We start from the raw sequence: 21049 nt of genomic DNA on the forward strand, positions 1-21049 counted from the left end.
TTTTTCAGTCCTCTATTCCTTTTCCTTCACTTCTACTTGCAGTCCTACCTAATATTTTTCTGTTGCCCCTTAGCTTATATCGGTCACATAATGCTTTGTTATCAGTCCCTCTCCTGCCTCCATCAAAGTTTACAGAACCGAGTTCCAGTCCTTCACAGTCTTATTCTCAACAAGATAACAGAACATGTCTAATCCTTTTATGAAAATATTCTACTTATCTCTGGACATGTCAATAAGAGACAAATATTTAACATTCGGGAGTTACTCTAAGTAGTGGGGATTAGAACCATGAGGCAAGCTATGATGGAGATCATTGTGGATGAGAAAGTCTTTCAATTTTCCTTATGTCATATCAGGAAGGCAAAACCTAAATGTTGGGCAGGTACCATGTGATATACTATCCCTGCCTTTCTTTTCAAAGAAAACTTGAGAAGGGACTCTGAGACATCACCAGTGGTGGTAGGATTCCTTTATTTACCAAAAGAAGCATGATCTAAATGAGTCCAGGTGAGATTAGGTAAAGAATGAGATAAAAAAAAAAAAAAAAGCCAAACTCATAGCCTGGGGCAGGCATTTGTGGTCAGTTGAGTCACACTGCCTTGGGATTAGCCAGCTCTGTTTTCCATTTTAATAAGAAAAAGTCTTGCAAAACTGCTGGCATGTGAGACAGGGGTATCCATAAAGTCTTGGCATCTTTTCCGGCAGCATAACGTGTCTTAGGGTAGAGACTTGTGAGAGCATGGTCCATGCACTCCACCACCAGGGAGAGGTCCAGGTTCACATAGGGTGTGTTGCCTTTCATTTTGTCTAGACCTGTAAAAAAGAGAAAAAAGTATATTTATTCTTTGTCAAAAAGGGGAAAAGAGTATGTGAGGTTAGGGTGCAAAGAGGATGATGCATATGTGGGAATTCAAACTTGCCATTATAATTGAGGCCCTTGGTGATGGGTTTCTATCTATTCCTCAGAAAAGCGCGCAGGAGTACTCTCTTTAGATTGTTGTCTTTTAAATTTGAGTGGGCAGCAGAATCTCCTAGAGGGCTTGTTAAAACTCAGATCGCTGTGTCCCACCTCCAGTACGTGTAAAGTGAGGTCCAAGAATATGCATTTCTATCAAGTTTCCAGATGATGCCGATGGCGCTAGTCTAGAGACCAAGCTTTGAGAAGCACAACTTTCAACCAACAAGGTAAAGATACTTCATAAAGTCTGTGAGCCTCCTGAGCCCAGGAAATTATGGGTTTGATTCTGAATTTGTTTTAAGGGAGTACTATGTTTATAGGAAATGCAGGTATACACGTTGCTTGTGCTTGTGTGTGCAGATACTCATATACCACCTGTCTCTACAACCCAATGAATAAAGAGAGAGTCATTCCCCAAAAGCCTTGACTCAGGAGGCTAAACATATCCTGGTTCTCAGGAAAGTAAAGTGTTTGAGTAATGAGTTAAGGTACTTTTGAAGAGGTAGATATTTTATTAAGGGATTGTTAATGGTTTAGAGCATTCCTCTTATGCTCTTAAAACACACCTGAGTTGTGTCTTCTCAAGAGAAATGTATTATTTTAAATCTTCCTTTCAACTTCAGGCCTCAGTAGCCACAAGTTGTTCAAAGAGCCTAACAGGTTACCTAATAAGTCTTAGTGGTTACTTTAAACTCCTACTACCCCAGTCGGGGGAACGAAGAAAAGTGAGCTTGAATTTGTGGTCTGCTTTGGAACTGAGTCTCGCTGATCTCTAAGTCTTGACTTGGAAAACTCTAATAAGAAAACCTGTGTAAAATTGGGTTTGAAGCCAACTGGTACTTCTGAGACAGGACATTTGAACCGGGAGCCAATGAAAATATAATTTTGAGATGGAAGTTGATGATATATTTATATGCATTTAGAAAGTGTCAATGTCAATATCAATAAAGAAAGCTCTTTTAAATGAAAGGTTTGTTCCTGAATCTACTCAGAACCTTCAGAGTTGGTAAGGGAGTGAGAAACAACATTTAATGGCAGTGATTTTAAACCTACAGCAACATGTCAGCACTGTCAAACCAGATTGTCTAGTTGTTATATATATGTGTATCTCTGTGTGTGCGTGTGTGCGTGCGTATGTGTGTCTGTGGTGGGTGGGGCAGTTGGGGAAGTCAGTCATTCTAAATACCTCCCCAGGTGTGTCCGACTTGGTCTTGGCTCCACCTTGCAAACTCCTAGCCTTGAACCTTACTACAGTTGGCTGTCTTACCAAGCCCCTGATGAAGAGGCAAGGTCACAGTTTGGAGAGACAGGGTGATACTATTAGGAGGGGCTCGGTCCAGCTCAAAGCAGGAGCTCAGCACGAGTTTGAAGAATATTAAGTATACTTTAACAGGGCCAGAAAGTTTGAGGTGGAAGTGCAGCCCTGATACGGGAAGTTCTACCAGCTCTGTAATAATGCCTTGTTGACAGTATAGTGTGGTGCCCAAAAATAAATGGCAAAGTCAGGGTAACTGGATACAAATCTAGCTTCCACTTACTAATTGCGCGACTTCAGGCAAGTTACTTCTCTGTGTCTCTGTTTCTACAAAATTAAGGTGGTAGCTACATATAGGGTTTATCTGGGCGTTTTAAATGAAAGAGTTCATGTAAAGCTATTATAATGGTGACAGGTACATAGAAAATTTTCACTAAGTTAGTTCTCATAATCTTATCTTTATTATTATTCCTTCATCCTTGACTCAGTTTTTGGACTTATGTTACTTCTTCCAGCTCCACTCCCCATGGATTCCTGCTCCAGAAACTTTCTACCCACATAATTCCTTCCCATCCTTTAAGCTTTATTCGAACCTGACTTGTCAAATAAAGGCTTCTTAACCAGCAATGTTTTTTTGTTTTTTGTTTTTTTGTTTTCCCCTTGGTATGAATTCCTTGGGCAATTAGAGACCACACCATCCAGCACCCTTCTGGGCTGTTGGGGTAGGTCTAAGAAGTAAAGGATCAATTTTCTTGCATGCGATACAGTTTCATTGTTTTATAGTCTCACTTGGTTACTTTTTGTTGTCAACTAGATTGTAAGCTAGTCAAGGGTCATAGTTTGAGTCTTTATATTTTGTAATCTCCATAAGTCCTGAAACAACGTTGAGTGAGTGGTTCGTGTTTACCAAAAAGAGGAGTTTTGTGTAGAGGCGGAGACCATGGGTCCTGGCACAGACACGAAAAGAGGACTTGTATTACCTTAGGTGAGACATTTCAGCTGCCCAAGCCTCTGCTCACTACTTCCATAGTTTTTTTTTTGAGGAGTAAATGATATACATAATTTATAAGGTGCTTAGTAGAGAACCTGGCACTTAGTAAATGATCAATAAATGTTTATAAACTCTCTGAGAAGCAAAAGATAACATTGGAATTAATAGGAACACCTGATCCATACTTAAGATCCCTATTGGTGTATTATTATGAGAGCCTTATTTTTTCATTTATGTTCGAGCCTCCTTCATGATGTTTAGGACAAAGAATCCCAGAGACCCAGGGCCCACCCAGAAACTCACTTTTTTCAATGTAACCTTCTCCGTATTGTTGTTTGATCTCTGGAGACAGTTGTTTCCAAATGACAAGTTTTTTTTCAGTAGTCTTTACTAGATCTGACAATTCTGTTTTGAACAATCCTGGTTCGATGCATGAGACGTGCACACCGAAAGCCTTCATGTCTCGTCTGTGAAAAGAACGCATTGCTGATGTTTAATGGAGGTTTATTTGGAGAATGTGTTTTATTTGACTGACTCTTTTCTTGTAGGTCTTTTTGTAGAATCACAGAACTGGGTGAATTGGAAAGGAGCATCTCATTCTACCCTGTTTATTTTGCAGATGAAGAACCTGAAGTTCAGTGGGTGAAGTGAGGGCTGGTTTAGTGAAAGAACAGGAAAGGGATCTGGGAGGACCCATCCCCTGGTCCAGTGCTTCCCCTTAAGCTGTACTCTCTTACTAAACTGAGAACCATTTGGGCTAATGATAGGTTCTTTTCAGTCCTCAGGGTAACTTCTGGTGAAATACCTGGTCTGGAAAAACAAGTTTACCTCCATTCTAGGAATGTGAGGAGATTACAGCTGAATGAAGATATGTTGAGGGACACAATGTGACAATCTCAGCTTGACTAACCTGTTCCCTATGCCGCTCAGCAAGTTTTCATCATGTTGCTGCAGAAAACCAAAAGTCTATGCATTTATTAGGCAACAGGGTTTTGGGGGAATTGTGGTGCCCCTTTCTTTAAAGCAACCCAATGTATGACACATCATTATATGAATAATTATTTTCTATATTTAATTTAGATTTCCATTAAGAATATATAAGAAAGCAATTACTCATTGTGTGGAAGACTTCACCATAAGACTTGTTTTTCCCATAAGACTTTTTAAGAACTCTACTGGTGAATTTAAATGAGTTTAATTTAGCTTAGGTTCTGCTTTCTAGGAAGACAGCTATTGTTTAGTTTTAAGTACATTTTACAAAAATGCAAATTAGTTTTATCTTGACATATTTTGAAAGGCACTTGCTTGTATTAAAATAAAAAAGGTTTTTTTTTTCAACTTAATTGAATTAGTCATCTATCTTCTGATCTCCTTTGAATTTTGTAAAATAACAGTGCCAAGGGGTATTTGGGAAGACTTTTCTCCCCACTTACTCATGAAAATAACATATACTCTAAAAACAAATGGCTTTAAGCCACTCGACTAACTTCACCAGGTAAGTAAAACCAGTATGACACCAATATACTTGCTGGGCAAGTACAGCTTTAAAGAGTCCCAACCCTTTCCCAGTTGGACTGCCTCCCCTAAACTCTCCTACTTATAAAAATTATGGAGTGCCATAGGACTGCGGCTTGCATGCAATGGTATTGAAAATACCAGTTCCATGATTTAGAAAGAAACAAACACTCCTTATCGGTTAATTACAGGCATGGCATAACTGTATTGCAATCCCACAAACCTTTCAGTTGAAATCTCTCTTTAACAGTGAATAAATCTCTAAGTATACTAAAATATTATTATGACACTGTTGCTGAAAGTAGAGCCAAGGGGCAACCGAGGAGACTAATGAAGGTACGCCATGACCTTGCTGTTCAAAGTGGGATCCCTGATCCATGGGCAGTTCTCATTCAGTGGGTCTGGGGTGGGTCCCAATGTTCTGCTTGCTATAAATGCAGAAAATTGGGGTCCACCCAAGACCTAGTGAATCAGAATCTGTATTTTGAAAAAATCAAGGTGATTCATATGCACATTAACATTTAAGAAGCATGGTTCTGACATTATTGTGTTTACTTCCTGGGAGAATCAACCTTGCAACCTGATCAAATGGCCAAACAGAGTTGCTCTATCCCTATTAATCTCAGTAGAATAATCTAACCTTTTATTAGTAAGCTAAACCTAGATCCATGGTATAGAACACAACTCTAAAATGTGCCTTCAACAAATACTAGTTGAATAAATAAATGGATGAATTGAGGAAAAGTCTGTATCTAATATTGTCTTTTCTCTTGCCTATCATGGCACACTAAGCTGGATACCTTCCATTTGCTCCTCTAGTATTCTCAGCCTTCTGCCTGAACTGTACCCTGGGAGGCCAACCCGTATTAATTATATGTGGGGTTCTATAGGGTGCAGTCAATTGGGAGTACTGGAGGGAGATAAGGGGGAGAACAGAGAAAGAGGTTGGGCTAGTTATTCCCCCCGCGATGTCAACACTAGTTACTTTTCCCCCTCAATTGAAGGTGACGGCCTCTATGTATCCAAGTTCTGGAAACATCCTTGTCTCCTTCCTTCAGTCCTGTGGATAGAGCTGCCCCTGCTGCCATTAATCCCTAGATCTACACAACTCCCATGTTTGTCAATAATCCTTTAAGTAAGCTATGCTCTATTCACCTAATTTTAATGTTCCTCCATTTCCTACCATAATCTTGACTGATACAACCACTTGCAATTTAGGGGCTTTGAACTAATAGTAATTTGTTCTGGTTCCAGGTAAGAGTGACTAAGTGTCCACCCCTCCCCCACATCTTTCCCACTGAACGTAGCTACAAAACTTGGACAGACTGCATGGAACAGCAACTTAAGAACTCTAAAATGAAAATGTTAGCAATTGAGGTAGAAAAGAAAACTAGATTTTAAAGTACCCCTGAGCTACTTGAAAAATACAATAACCAATAGTTCTAACATTTGTGTTATATAGTCTTAGAAGGAGGCTAGAGAGTGGATTGCAGAAAAAAATATTTTATGAACTAATGGCTGAAAACTCCCCATATTTGGCAAGACATAAACCTACAGGCCCAAGGAGCCCAGTGAAACTCAAACATTATAACCCCCTAAAGAAATCCATGCTTGGGGTGCTGAGTTGAGGTGTTTATTTGCTAACTTGTCCTTCGTTTTAAGCTCTGGGGTTCCCTTATGGCACACAGCAAAAGGACATGCTCAGTGCTTTTTCATGGTAGCAAAATATCCGCCTCTGATCAGTAAACTTCTGCTCCGAGTTTCATTTGGAAATGGAAGCACCAGAGAAAGCTGCCTTTCTTGTCCTTGGGGTTGGGGTGAAGAGATTACTGTCCATTTAGCTAGAGTGTCTGAAACGTATGAAGATTTGGGTCCAGAACTTGCAATAAGAGGAAAAAATGGCTGCATAGCTGAGTCATTATTTTGTGATAATTCTATTTACTTTACCAGATAGTTTTCTACTGAAGGTTTAAATAAGATAATATTGTTTTGTCTGCCACTGACAGTAAACCCAATGGAGAGACCAACCCTGATTTAAACTTTGTATGTAATTCCTGAACTATTTAACAAGTTGTCCTGTTAAATATAAATTTATCATCACTATCAGCATCATGCATTAAAGCAAAAAATAAAAAAAGATGTTTAAATTTCAGTTCTATAAACATAAACATAGACAGGTTCAAATCTCAGTTGGATGGCTTTTGGCAAGTTATTTAATCTCAGTTTCACTGGTATTATCTAGAAATTGGGAATAATTTAAAGAAGCAAATAGAGTGTCTGGTACATAATAAACGTTTAATAAATGTTAGCAGCTATTATTTACTAATATGTCAGTGTTTACTTTACCTTAAGCTGTCATTAAATCCTTCTACCGCATATTTAGATGGAGTATAGCCCCCTCCACTGAATGCAAGCCGACCCGCAACGCTGGAGACATTGATAACCCTTCCTCGAGCTTTTTTGACCAAGGGAAGCATATTTAACGTCACATTGATGAGTCCAAACAAGTTCACTTCTACAGGTTCTCTGTAGTCCTCCACTGTCAGCCAGTCAGTGGGAGCCAGCGCACCGAGAACACCAGCATTGTTGATCAGACCCCAGAGACCTAGAACAGGAAGGAAGGAAAGGAGGTGTGGTAGAAGCATCCTTAATGGAAATACAGCCCCTGCTTTACACAATGGTGCCATTTCCTCCTCTAGTCATACTCCTGTTTTGAAATACTTTGCACTTTGGGGAAGCGATAGCAGAAAGGGTAGGAAGCTAACTATATAGTTGAAGTTTCGTTATAGGAAACCACCTCAGAATTATTCTATTTCTGGTTCTCAATGTCAAATATAGATACTGTCTCAGTGAGACTTTTTGCTTTTCATTATCAGATATAGAGTAAATTGGTCTGTTTTTCTCCATGTTAGATGGCAAGGCCAGAGAATATTTACAAATTGTTATATGTGGACAAAAAAACAAAAAACAAACAAACAAAAACCCTATGTATATGGACATGTTTATTTTTGGTAAAAAACAATTTATCATTCACTTGGCTTATTTACAATGGGAAATATTTAATATGTGCAAAGGTGTTTGGAATTCAAGCTTTAAAATTATCTGGAGCTTTTTAAAACCACTGGTTGTGAGGTTCAGACTCTCAACTATATTGTAGAGATATATATGTATATATATTTATATTATAGTGATAGAGAAAAACATTTGTTTTTCCCTTCATTCATGAAAAAATTTCAAACTTCATTTAAGCCAATAAAAGTCCTCTAGTTCAGAATGCTGCCATTTAATGCAGAATGAAGTCCAATGGCTCACTACTCTACCATGACTATCTAAGACACCTATTCTCAAATTCTCATGACATTGTATGCTTTCCTATTGAAAATGTATAAGCTCTGGAATCATTTTGTAGTGATAAGCAGGTCCTGGGTATACACATGGCAATTCAAAGATTGTTCCTATATTTTTCTACAGATTTTAGCCCCAAGTTGCTTTGCTATGTATATGGCTAAAGTAGCACTTCATGGGAGGAGACTAGCAGAAGTCAATACCTCCATCTCAGCTCTAAATTCAGCCACAGGGACTTAAGACTGAAGAGAACTTGGGCTGTGTCTTTCATGTAAGCAGAGAGCTTAGAACTACTTGGGCTATCCTAAGATTTCTCCAGTGCTCTCCACTGTACAGCTGGTATTTAGGAGATGTTTTCTTGAAAGGCTATTTAAAATCCGAACACATTTTATTTTACTTTAGTTACTTCACAACATCCCCACTATTCTCCCCATTCCCACGTCACTCACCTTTTTCCCCAACTTGATTTTTCACCCACTGGGCAGTCCTCTTGACATTCTCTGGGTCAGTTACATCCAGAAGCATAGTGTGAAGCCTCTCTGAGGTTTCTGCCTTTAAAGCTGTTAATCCTGATTCAGTCAGACAGGCAGCAATTACATGAAATCCTTTTTTATCAAAAGTTCTGGCTGCCAAGTTTCCAAAACCAGTGTCACATCCAGTAATGAAAATGTACTTATCAGTGATGTCTGCAATCTTTAGATGTCCTTTATAATTCCATAGAAAACCACAAAGAATTAAGAGGGCTAACACAAAAAGGAACATTTTGTTTTTCCTGTGTATGACAGGAACACTTCTTTCTTGAATAAAAGATGTTGTCCTGAATGTGCCAAATTAGAAAAAAAATTCAAATTAGAACCATCAAGGCATTATAAGCTACAATTGATGAAGTTGAGATATTTTAATACATTTGAGTGGATAAATACATGGTTAAAAAAAGTAACTCATATTTGATTGAGAAGATGGCCATTTAAGTGTTGAACCACTCCTCTAAAGTATTGCAAAAACTAATTAATTAATAGCAAAAGTAAATGGAAGAGATAGAGAGAGAGAGAGAGAGAGAGAGAGAGAGAGAGAGAGAGAGAGAGAGAAGAGCCATAGCAAAGCTGATACGGGTCATTGAATTAATGTGACATTAATCTCATGTGTGAATTGATCTATCTGAAAGATAGACTCTAATGGTAAAATCTTATCTCTTGCTACTTCATGAAATTCAAGAGTAGAAAATACAACATCTATTAGAAAATGTTGTTCAATTTTAATTGATTCTTAATTATTTTCAGACTGCTAGGAAAAGTAGTGGTTTGGTGTTGCTACTACAAAAATATTTGCAAGTTGGTTTCCATTTTCTTATTTTAGTGGGTTTATGTCATTGTTTGACTCAATTCTAAGACCATTACAACTCAATATTGAGAGTATTACTGAGATAGTAACAATTTTTTTTTTTTTTTAGTCAAGAATGATTAATGAATGCTAAAACTAGTGGATGAAATTCTGATGAGAAATGGTAATTACAGTATCTCAAAGAATCTCCCCATAGGACACATACTAATTTAAAAAAGAGCAATAGTAATTTTACAGTGGGGAGATCTAACAGATACCACCTGAACCAAGTGATAAAAATCAATACTACTGGTTATAGGAGAAACCGAGGTCATACGCTCTCTGGTATGGCACACTCTTCAAAAACCTCAAAGTCATGAAAGAAAAGAATACCGAGGAAGGTTTTCTTCCGAGGAGAACGCAGAGAATGTCTGTGCATAACTGGAAACTGATAATGCACGGGGCACGTCTTTCAATTCTACACAATGAATAGTCTGTACTCTTCAAAAATGTCAAAGCATGAAGGAAAAGAAAGACTGGGGACTGTTCCAGATTAATGGAGACAAAAGAGATCTGATAACCCAGTGTAACATGTGACCCTGGACTGAAAATCATTCTTTTCTTTTGCCATAAAGCACATTATTAGGTGAAATAGTGAAATTTGAGCAAGATCCGTAGATCTAATAAATAATATTGTATTAATATTAATTTCTCAATTTTTATAATTTATTATGATTATCTTGAAAATGTTCTGCTTTTTGAGAAATACACACTGAAATATTTAATGACAAAGTAGCACCATATCTTTGGTTTACTCTCAAACAATTTAGAAAATAATGTGTATATAAATAAATGAACATTAAACATACATACATGTATGTATATAAAGAAAGAATGAAAATATAAATAAGGCAAAATGTAAATATTTGGGGAATCTGGGTTGTACTACTTTTTCAACTTTTCCATAAGTTCTAAATTGTTTCAGAATAAAATGTTGAACATTTGGCAAGGAAAAATAAAACTTTTTTTTTTTCTGAGAAAAGGCTTTGTTGGATTGCTTTGGGTCTCATACACAACATAGGTAAGAACCCTAGGACTCCAGAAGTGAATGACCTTGGACCCCGAGTTTTCTTCCTTCTGCTTTTTGATAAGTTCACCTCCACTAGAGAAAAAACAAGCAGTCAACCGAAGCTATCAGACCCCTTCTTTTTTCATCCTTTCAATTTCCCCCTCAACCTCCTCTTTTCCTAGCCAAACCCATTTTTACCTGGTGACAAGAAAACATAGAGGAGATTTAGTTGCTAAGGACAGGCTTACGATAAATTGTGGTGTCCTTATGAGGTATACCTCTGTGCTTAGGGTCATTTCAGACTCTGGTGTCCCAGCCTTCAGCCTGTATCCAAGGATCTGCTAACCTTGACCTAGAGTTTTGCAAAGCCTGTTTTTCTTTGTCATTGATTTTTGATAATTTTAATATAATGTGTCTTGGTGAAGGCCTTTTTAGGGTGAGATAATGGGGTGTTATAGTGACTTCTTGAATTTCAAACTCCAGCTCGTTCCTTAGATTTGGGAAATTCTCATCAACTATTTGTCTGAAAATGCTTGCTAATCCCTACTTTGTTTCCTCCCATTCGAGAATGCCCATTATTCTTATGTTTTCCTCTCCTGATGGTATCAGCTAGTTCTTGTATTTCTCTTTCATTGTTTTTTATTCTCCAGTTGCTCCCTTCTTCCTTCTGATTTATTTCTATATCACTGATCTTTTCCTGCATTTGGTCGACTCTATTTCTCAAGCTTGCTATTTTATTTTTCATCTCTTGCAGTGTGTTCTCCATCTCCAGAAGATCTATTTGGTTCTTTTTGAGGGTTTCAATCTCCTTGCTAAAGAATTCATTCTGCACATCTAGTTGATTTTTCAATGTCTGAAATTGTTGATATAAATTATTTTGGATCTCACTGAGTTTTTTCAAAAGTACCATTCTGAATTCTGTCATTTAAGTCTCATATTTCTATGTCTTTAAGCTGATTTTCTGAGATTTTTCTCTTTCTTTCTGAGCTGCCTTGTCATCTTGGTTGTTCATGGTATTTAATGGACTATTTCTCTGCCTGGCAATTAATGGAAATGTATTCTGCTTTTTTCTCCCAGAAAGATTTATTATATAAAGGACTTTTAGCCTGTTACAAAGAAGGCATTTTTCTTTTAGTTTCCAGTAGCTGGAGTCTATGCCTCTTGGATCCTTGCTTTATGTAGTCTTATAATGCCTTTTTATTTCTGATAGATATTCAATCACACTTGCTACCCTCAGTTTCAGTCCTTGCCAGTGTTAGTGACAGTTTTGGTAGCACTTGCTCAGATTCCCCTGGGGTTCCGCGGTGTTGGTCTTGGAGGATATAGGGAGAGGGGCCCTCTGGGTTGGGGGATGGGGGCTGAAGCTCAGCCTCACATTCTACAACTGCAGCTTGTAATAATCAACTGTTACTTCTCTGCCATCCCTGCTTCTCTGCTTTCTGCCCTGATGCCTCGGGACTGCCGCCGACTGTGTGGAGCTCACAGCATTCCCAGGCAGGGCCGTTCAGGGAACTTGCTGCATCTTCTTCACCCTCTCTCCTTCTGCAGGGAGCTCTGGTTGTGAGGGGAAGCATCTTTGTTTCTCCCAGTACATGGCTGGACTCCTGGGGTTCTGACCTGTGGTAGCTCTTATGAGTAGATCCCATGCTCAAAAGTGCTGGTGTGCAATTTGGTATTTTTTGTTGAGTTTTGGATGTTCAGCTTATTGTTGTTTCAAGGGGAGAGGTCTGAGGATGTCTCTCACTTTGCCACGTTCCAGTCACTGTCTCTGCAAAGCCTATTTTTATTCCAAATGTTATCATCCCAAAATACTGCTTCTTCTTCAGTCCCTAATGTTCACATTTCTCTAGGTCATTGAACCAAGTCAGCCACAAACCAAAGATACCTTTGACCTCCAATAGTAGTACAATCAAGATGTCATCTGTGAGCAGCAGTCCTCAGTCAGAGTATTTTGGGAACATGACCTGTACATAGAAGCTGATTGATGGCTGATTGGTTCATTGACCACAGAGAAGTAAATGAGTAACAGCAACTAAAAGGGCTGCCTCAACCATACTCTACCCCTGTGGTCACCTACACATGGCTCCCTGATCTCAATAATTCAGAGACTCAGGATGCTGATCTTAGTTGCTTGGGTCATTTGCTTATCTGCTGTGTCTTCCAATTTATCTCACAACAAACTGCTTAGCAGAGGTACAAATCTCTTGGTTCAAGGCAAGAGTGCCTTGGTCTGTAACAGTCCTCTTAACCCCCATCCCCGGTGCTTGTCAAGGCTGAGAATGGATTAAGGGAAAGCAGATCTGCAGTCCCCAGGCCGCAGTGCATGAAGATAGGTGCGATTCTAGATATATGTCCATCGAATTGGCCATAGAGATTTTTCTTAAGCCAAAATAAACACTAGCCATTTTGCTAGTAAAAATCTGGACAGTGTGTGTGTGTGTGTGTGCGCGTGCGCGCGCGCGCACACACACACACACACACACACACACACAGAAAGAGAGAGAGAGAGAGAAGGGCAAGATTAGGAGCTCAGGCCTCAAAATCAGGCAGGCAGAGGTCCAGTGCCAGTTCTTCTGTCATCAAAAAGTCTTTGGGCAAATTATTTATCACTTCTTAGTCTTTATTTTCCTATCTGTAAAATAGAGATAATATCTACCTTGGAAAGTACTTGGTAAAATAAAGTGACTAAATGCCTGCTACAAAGAAAGAACCTTACCATGATGTCAAGATCAATGGCTTTCACTTTGTGAGGGATCTGCTCTATGTACTGCTCATATTGAGGCATGGGTTTCTCAAACTCTGTACTTTTGATATTTTGTCCAGGATAATTATTGTCTTGTATATTGCAGGATGTTTAGTAGCATCCCTGGCCTCTACTCCTCAATTTCCAGTAGGTTCCATCCCCAATCGTGACAACTAAAAATGTCTCTAGACATTGCCAACTATCCCATGGGGATCAAAATCACCCCCAGTTGAGAACCACCAGTCAAGAACTTCTTTGTCTTGGGTATCCAGAACTTCAGAGTACCCAGGAAGACTTCTCTGGAATCTTAGTCATTGCTTCCTTGGTAATGTCATATTGATGAGTTTATTTTTTTATACCCTTACTAGAAAAGTTTTATTACTTATAAATATTACTCATACCCTGCTACTGTAAGCATTAATTTCTATGATTGGGAAAAAAAGCTTTTTGTCATCAGGGAAAAGGAGGCAGTGAACAAAGCTAAATCAATGCATAACATCATTTTTGAATTTAGAAATTACTAAATTAGCACCCATAACATTTGTGAGGCCTAAATTCTGCTGAACCTTTGAGTTTGGGCTGCTATAGACTGAGGGATGCCCTGCAAATGGGTGGCCAGTTGACTCTAGAATTTAGAATATTCTCTTTGAAAACCCATGGTCCTTGGGAATTCTGGGTGACCAAATTATGTAGAAATAATGGTAATGGTTCTGATTTATCTGATTTATCTGATCTATAGCTATTTCTCATTTAAACCTTACAATAAAATTATCTCAATGTTATAGATGAGGAAACAAATTTAAAAATGTGGGTTAATTGGCTCAAGATACAATTGTTCTGTTGCTAGAACTGATACCCAGATCACTCTATTCTACCATTGTGCTTTACTACTCTGCTTCCCTGCCACCTGGATTCCCAGTCCACTCTGGGAACCTGGCTTGTGCGTACACATCTCCATACCATCAGTGCCTTTTGGGATACTTGACATTAAGTAAATACATGTATGGAAGGAAAGAAGCGAGGAAAAAAAGAGAGAAGTTTTGGTGATAAATTGATTAGTCTTTGAGTCCTTTTAATCATCAGGCCAAAATCATCATCATCATCATCATCATCATCACACTTCCAATTAGATAACTTCAAAAATTTTTGAAAAGTGTTCAAGTAATACTTATCTCATTTAATTGTAAAAGTACTTCTGTGAACTAAGTAGTATAGATATCTACATAAGATCATTTACCTGAGTAGCTAGAACAAATTCTAAACTGTATAAAAAGAGAAGAAAGAACTGCAAAGAGATGAACACATTACTGGTTAATAGGAAGAATGAAAATACTTTATCAAAATTCCCCACTATGCCACAAAGATTCAAAAGAAAGCAAGAAAGAACTAATTTCCTCTTTCATTTGCCATGAAAAATTCTGAAGAGTAGCTACGTGACCACAGCTATTGAAAAATATGGCAACTCAACTGCTGTCCTTGCTCACTTCTGCTTATTTTAATTTTCTCTTCCTGAGTTTCTTTTCCTAGTTAAAAATCTAAAATAAGATCCTTTTATTTATTTATTTTTAAATTTATCTTCCTCTTCCCTTTAAAAATAAATGGCACAGTTTAAAAAAAAAAAGGAAAATGATGTCTCAATGTCATTGTGAGTTATATTTTTTTGTAAGAAACAAAGAGATCTTTCTACATAATATCTCTGGCACCACTTGATTTTATTACTGCATAACTCTACAAAGTGCTTTGTTTTAGAAAGTAATACTAAACCTAATCAACCAAATTGATAACAATTTATTGCTCTTGAGCAAAGAGTGTAGCAGGACATTTTAGAACTATTTGTACCACCATAAATTGATTTTAGTTTAAAAATGTCTTATTTAAACTTTTTCCCCAACTGCTTAAAATCAACCCATTGAGAGATCGCATCACAGCACCATTTGAATCATAAAGTCTTGAACAAAGCCTGCCAGGATTTAGCTGCAGCAAAGCCACTAAACTGACTTTCTTATTGGATGTTGGGAGTCAGAGTGATAATAGACTTTTTATTTTAGGTAAAATATCAACCACTGGATTGTAAGATGGAGAGCATATATCTGAAGCAAGTATATTGCGGTCATCCCAGTATTCAGGAATCAAATGTGCACTGTGAGAAATTTCCTTGTGTCCTTATGACCTAGCAGGTATTTTTCTCACTCAGTTTAGTGTATATGTTTGTGTGTGCACGTGCGTGCATTTGCCTTAACTGAAATCTGATAATATTAGTAAAGCAAGTAGACCCAGATCAACTCTGCAGCTGGAAGCAAATCTGTGCTCACAGTAAGAAACTTCAGCTAAGATTCCTACTTTTTTTGAAGCCCCTCCTCACTCCAATTTCAATTAATTATGAGATTCACAGATGGTGTCAAATAGTCATAGATACAAAACTAATTGTCACTCTAGGATGCTAAAATACATTCAAAGAGAGACCTGGGGGAGTTCAAGGCAATGTCCCAGGTGACACTGAGATTACTTCTATCTTGAGATGAACACTGTGCCCATCACTGCCTTCTAATATATTACTTTAAAAAAATTAAAAATAGCAACAATTGACCACAGCATGAAAGACAATTTGATTAATTCTGTAAGAGTGAGGAAAATCAAAGACAGTTTGAAGACTGACATGAGAAATAAAGTACTAAATGACAAAACCCAGTCATCGGTTACCTTTTTAAAGCTGAATTGGGACACAGAAGCTGTTGTGGACCTGCTGGCCTGATTGCGATCTGTCCTCTGTGTTAGGGGAAGGAAGAGTTGTGTCACCTTGAACTTGCTGATTCTCCTGAGGTGGAAGTGCCTGGGCTTCTGTCAAGCCCCAAGTACCAAATGTGTGAAGTGTCCTTAGGTTCCCTCCTCACTCTGTGAGTCACCCTTGTTGTGACACTGGGTGATGACTAAATCACTCTTCTGTAGATGAAGGAAGCCAAGAAGCTGTGGGTCTCATGTTTTCAAAGGACTTGGCAATATTTTTAGCAAATTAAATTTAGCAACTTTCAGAAGAAACTTAAAAGTGATTAACATTATTCTTTCAACTGTGAGTACGATCACTTGACCAGATTTGGCAGCTGAAATACTGTAACGTGTAAGCATTTGTAAACTGCCTGATGTATTGTTTTAATCATTTAACTTTTGAATTATGATTATTGTTCATAATCTATATGTTTTTTTCTTCCTGTTAGTGTGCATTTACTGATTTAGTACACCATCCCTAAGAAATTACATAGGAGAAATGAATCTCTGATGATTCTTTTTACCATTTTTTTTTAAAACACCATTGATGAGCAAGGAGATCAAAAGAAATTTAGTGAAATAAGGTTTTGGACTTAATTATGAGTCTTAATTTGTGTTTTAAGGTATGACAAGGAGATTTTACTGAAGTGGTCTTTGGAACTGAGATCGCTAAGAATGGGAGAGGATGCTTTTATTCTTCTCAGAGTTGATTGGTTTCCGAGCTTGTCACAATTGACCTGGCATATCCTGGGCCTGTGATGGAAAGCACTGAGGCTGCAGGTAAGAAGGAGGAAGACGTGATGCTAATATGCACCGCCCTCTCTAGCTCACTACCTCCCCCTTATGTAGACAGGCTGACGGGCAGGTACGAAGCCTACTAATTGTTTAATTTCAGTTTCCTTATATACCAATTTATTCTTATACATTTCAGATTTCCCAAGCTTCTGTGTTTCTTCTTTTATAAATTCAGTTTATTATGGTTTAGCTTGGAAGAGTAGATAAATAAACATATCCACTTATCTAGAGTCTAGATACTATAATCGCCCTGTAAATTAAATGGGAATTCTTTTTTTCTCCAAAAGAACAAAAAGGCAAGATCAAAATTTCCTCTGATTTAGGGTACTAAAAATGTGCCAAACATACTTTTTCCCCTTTAACATCCCACAAGTCAAAGTCAGGCTTAAACAGAAAACCTCTCTGAGAAATAATACATTGACTTAAATCCACATGAAGAAAGGTGTAAATGATTAATATCAGACCCTTTCTATGAACAAGTTATTGTCACTGAGAGCTACAAGTACCTGGGTGGTCATAGAGTAGAGAAGGAAAGGGGGCAAAGAAAAGGCTGTAACATTTAGTAAGTTTCGCTGATTTAATACTCTTGTCTAGCGCAGTCCTGTTTTAAAAACTTTCCAATGTGGTTAAAAAAGGGGCCACATACTAAACCTGATAAGCTCAGGAGAGGCCAGTATGGTGGCCCTTACATACTTAGAGACCGAAAGTAACCACATAGGATGGTCGGAACACAAAAATTCCTAACTAAAAGCAAGTTATGGCAGGTAGTCATATCCTGGGTCCGTAGCTTCCTTGACAAAGGTTTAGCTTTACCTTAAGTGAGCCTGTCTGTTGTCTGTTTGCATCTAAGATAACATAGCTTGAAATGTCAGAGTAATCTTCTTTTCCAGACCCCTCAGGGCATACCCACCATACAAAAATCCAGAGCGTTTTCTCAGTTCATGAGTTTACTTGAGCCAAACTGATGACAATTGCCAGGAAGCAAAATCTCAACGAATTAAGAAAATTCTCTGGAGAATGGCAGTTCTGCAGCTTATTTTATCCATTAGAATCAAAGGAGGAGACCTAAGGAAGGTACATGAAATCCATTGGTGGTCATTTAAGGGAGAAAGCAAAGAAGGCGGGAATTTCCGGGACTGAATAAAAAGCAAAACAAAGAGACACATACTTCTTTTATGTTGGTTGGTACAGGATCGATAATAACTAATATTTATTATGCAGGGGACAAGATTACCAAGTATTCTGTGGTCTCATGTTCTGGTGTGGTGGGTGTGCCCTGAGGGGTCTGGAAAAAGAGATTACTCTGACATTTCAAGCTATGTCATCTTAGATGCAAACAGATGACAGGCTCACTTAAGGTAAAGCTCAAGCTTTGTCAAGGAAGCTACAGACCCAGGATATGACTACCTGCCATAACTTGCTTTTAGTTAGGAATTTTTATGTTCCGACCAACCTATGTGGTTACTTTTGGTGTCTGAGTTTGTAGGGGCCATCATACTGGCCTCCCCTGAGCTTGTCAGGTTTAGTATGTGGCCTCCTTTTCCTCCACAGACTTTTTGAAAAATCAGATGTTTTGACTGATTTATGTATTGAGAACTAGAATTCTTGCTATGTCTGGATCCCTCAATTCCAGTTGACCCACTTTTTAAGAGTTTAGTTTCAGTAGCCCTGACACCAGGGTTGGAACACTTGTTCCGCTTGTCAAATGGTCCCATTTAGGTGTTTACTTAATGGAATCATTTGTCAGAAGCACTTTATCTGAATTGTAATCATATCTGCCTTCAAATTTACATCTTAAGTGCTAAATTTTCTTTCATCTGGTTCCTTAATAAGGTAATCTATCAAAGTGCTGCTTTGTTCAGAACTCTCCCTACATTAAACTTCTGGTCGTCAGAGGTGGTAAAAAAATTGAGAACCAAATTGCCATTCTATTTTTTTCCTAATTCCTTTTTAAAACAAAAGATTGTATTGTGAATTTCATTCACATGTAAATGTCAATGTTGACAATTGAACTGTAATTATATAGGGGTAAAGCTAAATACTACCACACACAAAACACTAAACATATGACTCTTCTTTTTCTTCTAAATCCATATTTCCCATGTTTCTCTCTCCAATTTCTGTCCAAGGGTGCCTTCTCAGCCATTTTCCAGACACCTAAACATAAGGAGAATATCCAGATTCAAGGCTGTCTCAGGTTACAGACATCGGATTGCTTAGAAACTGCACCATACTGGCCTGGGAGTGGTCTAAGCCTCAGAGAATCCAGAAATGAGAGTCAATGGAGAAAAGCACTTAACCCAGCACTGAAGGCTGTGGTGGATCCAACTCCTGGAGTACGGCAGATGTCACTCTTGTAAGGGTGGCAAGGGAGGGCAAAGTTCTTTACAGAGTGTGCATGTTAACCTCCTCCTTCCTGGCATATTAATATAATCCTCTCTCCAAGGTCACCCTTAGTGGTGTGCATTTCTTTTAATAATTATGAGTTGGTATTATGACTTTATATTTTTTGAATTGTACTTTATAATTTCTACCTCCTCCCTTTGTCAGCAGACAGTTCTCTTATTTCCACTCTGAAGGTATTCCTAGCTACAACAATACCTTTGGCACGTGAGCAGCTTAATTGCAAATGCTGCCCATAAATGCATAGCTAGGCTTGGTCAAAATTAGGAGCTTTGTTACTCAGTTGGCATTTCCTGACTCTCCTAACTGTAAAATGAGTTAATCTGTAAGCTGGGCTAATCTTTTGTTCCCCTATACTGAAAGATCCTTGGGTATACTGTTAGGGACTGAGTCATGGGAATGTTTGGTAGATTCTTTGAAGAAAGATGTTTCTTATTCGCAGCACACATAGCCTTTGTAGCATATTTAAACAAGAGGTCTTGGTTTGAAAGGTGGGATGGGGATTATTATACTGGGGAGTATTGTTCTGAAAAGATAAATAGAATAAGAGAAAAGATGTTTGAGAATGGAGGTAAATGACCAGAAACACTAGTGATTCCTGGCAACAGGGAGACTTACGAGAAATAAGAGTCGTAACTTAATAGGAAAAATGTGACTCTCACAGAGGGGAAGAGGTGAGTACTTGTTTTGGTGTGGCCATCACATGTAGAGCATTAAAAAAAATGCTCCCTGGCTTAAAAATAATCCTCTCGCTCAGTTTCCTGCTTTCCTCTCAAATGACTTCTTTTCCCCAGAATCTTAGCTAAGATGAATAAGAATCAAATGAAATTAAGAGCAGATGCTAGATACATTCTATTGCATAATACGCAAGTACTATCCAGTAGGAAAAAGCTTACTGCAATCCATAAAACAGAGAGAAGTTAGAAATAACTTTCAGTATTAGAGATAACTGTCTTCAGACTCTATGGGTATTCTAAATTTTGTTCTGTGCCAGACCTCTGTTTGGCTCATGAGATGCAAAGATGAATAGACAGGGACTTTTCTATTGAGAAATCACTCAAAATTAGTTCAGAAATGGCTGACTAAAGAATCCCATAGAGCTTTTTCCACTTTTTGAATGACTCCCACTCCTTGCTGGCTCCCAACGCATGACTCTCACTTGTGACTATTTTCTGCTCCTTGGGATTGTGTTAGATTGTGTAGAAAAGGGTGATCTCATCCTTAGCTGGTGAATATGTGAATCTCTACAGATTTTTTTTGAAAGCTATGTGGAAACATCAATTAAAATAAAAATATATATTATTTTTGACCCAGTAATCCCACTCCTGGGAATTGATCCTATCAAAACAAAAGCTAGTGTATATGTGTATGTGAACAAGATGTGTCAACAAGAACCAGGGAAGTTATTGCCACTAGAAGTGGGATGGCTGAGTAAATTGTGGTGGGTGTACACATGGAATATTATTTTGCAGTCATTAAATAGAACAAATTAGAGCTCTCCTACTTGGCTTGGAAGGCTCTCCACAACCTTATTTTTGTAAGGCAAACAGAGAATCTCTGCGTGCATGTGCATAAAGATATTTAAGTGAACATGGAGAAAATATGGAGAGATATGCACTGGGTTGTTGACATGGGTTGCTTGTAGATAAGTGATGTTGGTAAAACCAAGAGTGGATGAGGCAAGAAAAAAAGACATTAAAAAAATTGTGCTGAAAATGATATGATCCAACACAATGCCAGCTAGGAACAAGTCCTGCTGCCAGAAAACCTATTGAAAACAAAAAACTTTGAATTTAATAGGGCCTTTTCATCCACTTAACAGTTTATAGGAAATACAAAAAATAAATGAGTGAAACTACTCTCTGGGAGTCTAATCAGCAAACCAAGGGGAA

At 38.1% G+C, this 21049-nt stretch overlaps 1 protein-coding gene and 1 long non-coding RNA gene across 2 annotated transcripts; one reads left to right on the plus strand and one right to left on the minus strand.

Annotated features, from left to right (window-relative positions):
* Nucleotides 1-416: 416 nt before the first annotated feature.
* DHRS9 (dehydrogenase/reductase 9) lies at nucleotides 417-16057 on the minus strand. The gene is made up of 5 exons (XM_016165417.2): nucleotides 15897-16057; nucleotides 8514-8881; nucleotides 7066-7324; nucleotides 3508-3671; nucleotides 417-813 (listed from the first exon to the last, which is right to left on the minus strand). The coding sequence occupies exons 2-5, from the start codon at nucleotides 8824-8826 to the stop codon at nucleotides 590-592; spliced, it is 960 nt and encodes a 319-aa protein (XP_016020903.1). The 5' UTR covers nucleotides 8827-8881; nucleotides 15897-16057; the 3' UTR covers nucleotides 417-589.
* A 7-nt stretch (nucleotides 16058-16064) lies between these two features.
* LOC107521047 lies at nucleotides 16065-19356 on the plus strand. The gene is made up of 3 exons (XR_001599498.2): nucleotides 16065-16311; nucleotides 16583-16739; nucleotides 18884-19356. It is a non-coding gene; the product is annotated as an uncharacterized LOC107521047 (long non-coding RNA).
* The last annotated feature ends 1693 nt before the right edge of the window (nucleotides 19357-21049 follow it).

The sequence above is a fragment of the Rousettus aegyptiacus genome, unplaced genomic scaffold (assembly GCF_014176215.1).
Source record: "Rousettus aegyptiacus isolate mRouAeg1 unplaced genomic scaffold, mRouAeg1.p scaffold_m13_p_2, whole genome shotgun sequence".
Classification (NCBI taxonomy): Eukaryota; Metazoa; Chordata; class Mammalia; order Chiroptera; family Pteropodidae; genus Rousettus; species Rousettus aegyptiacus.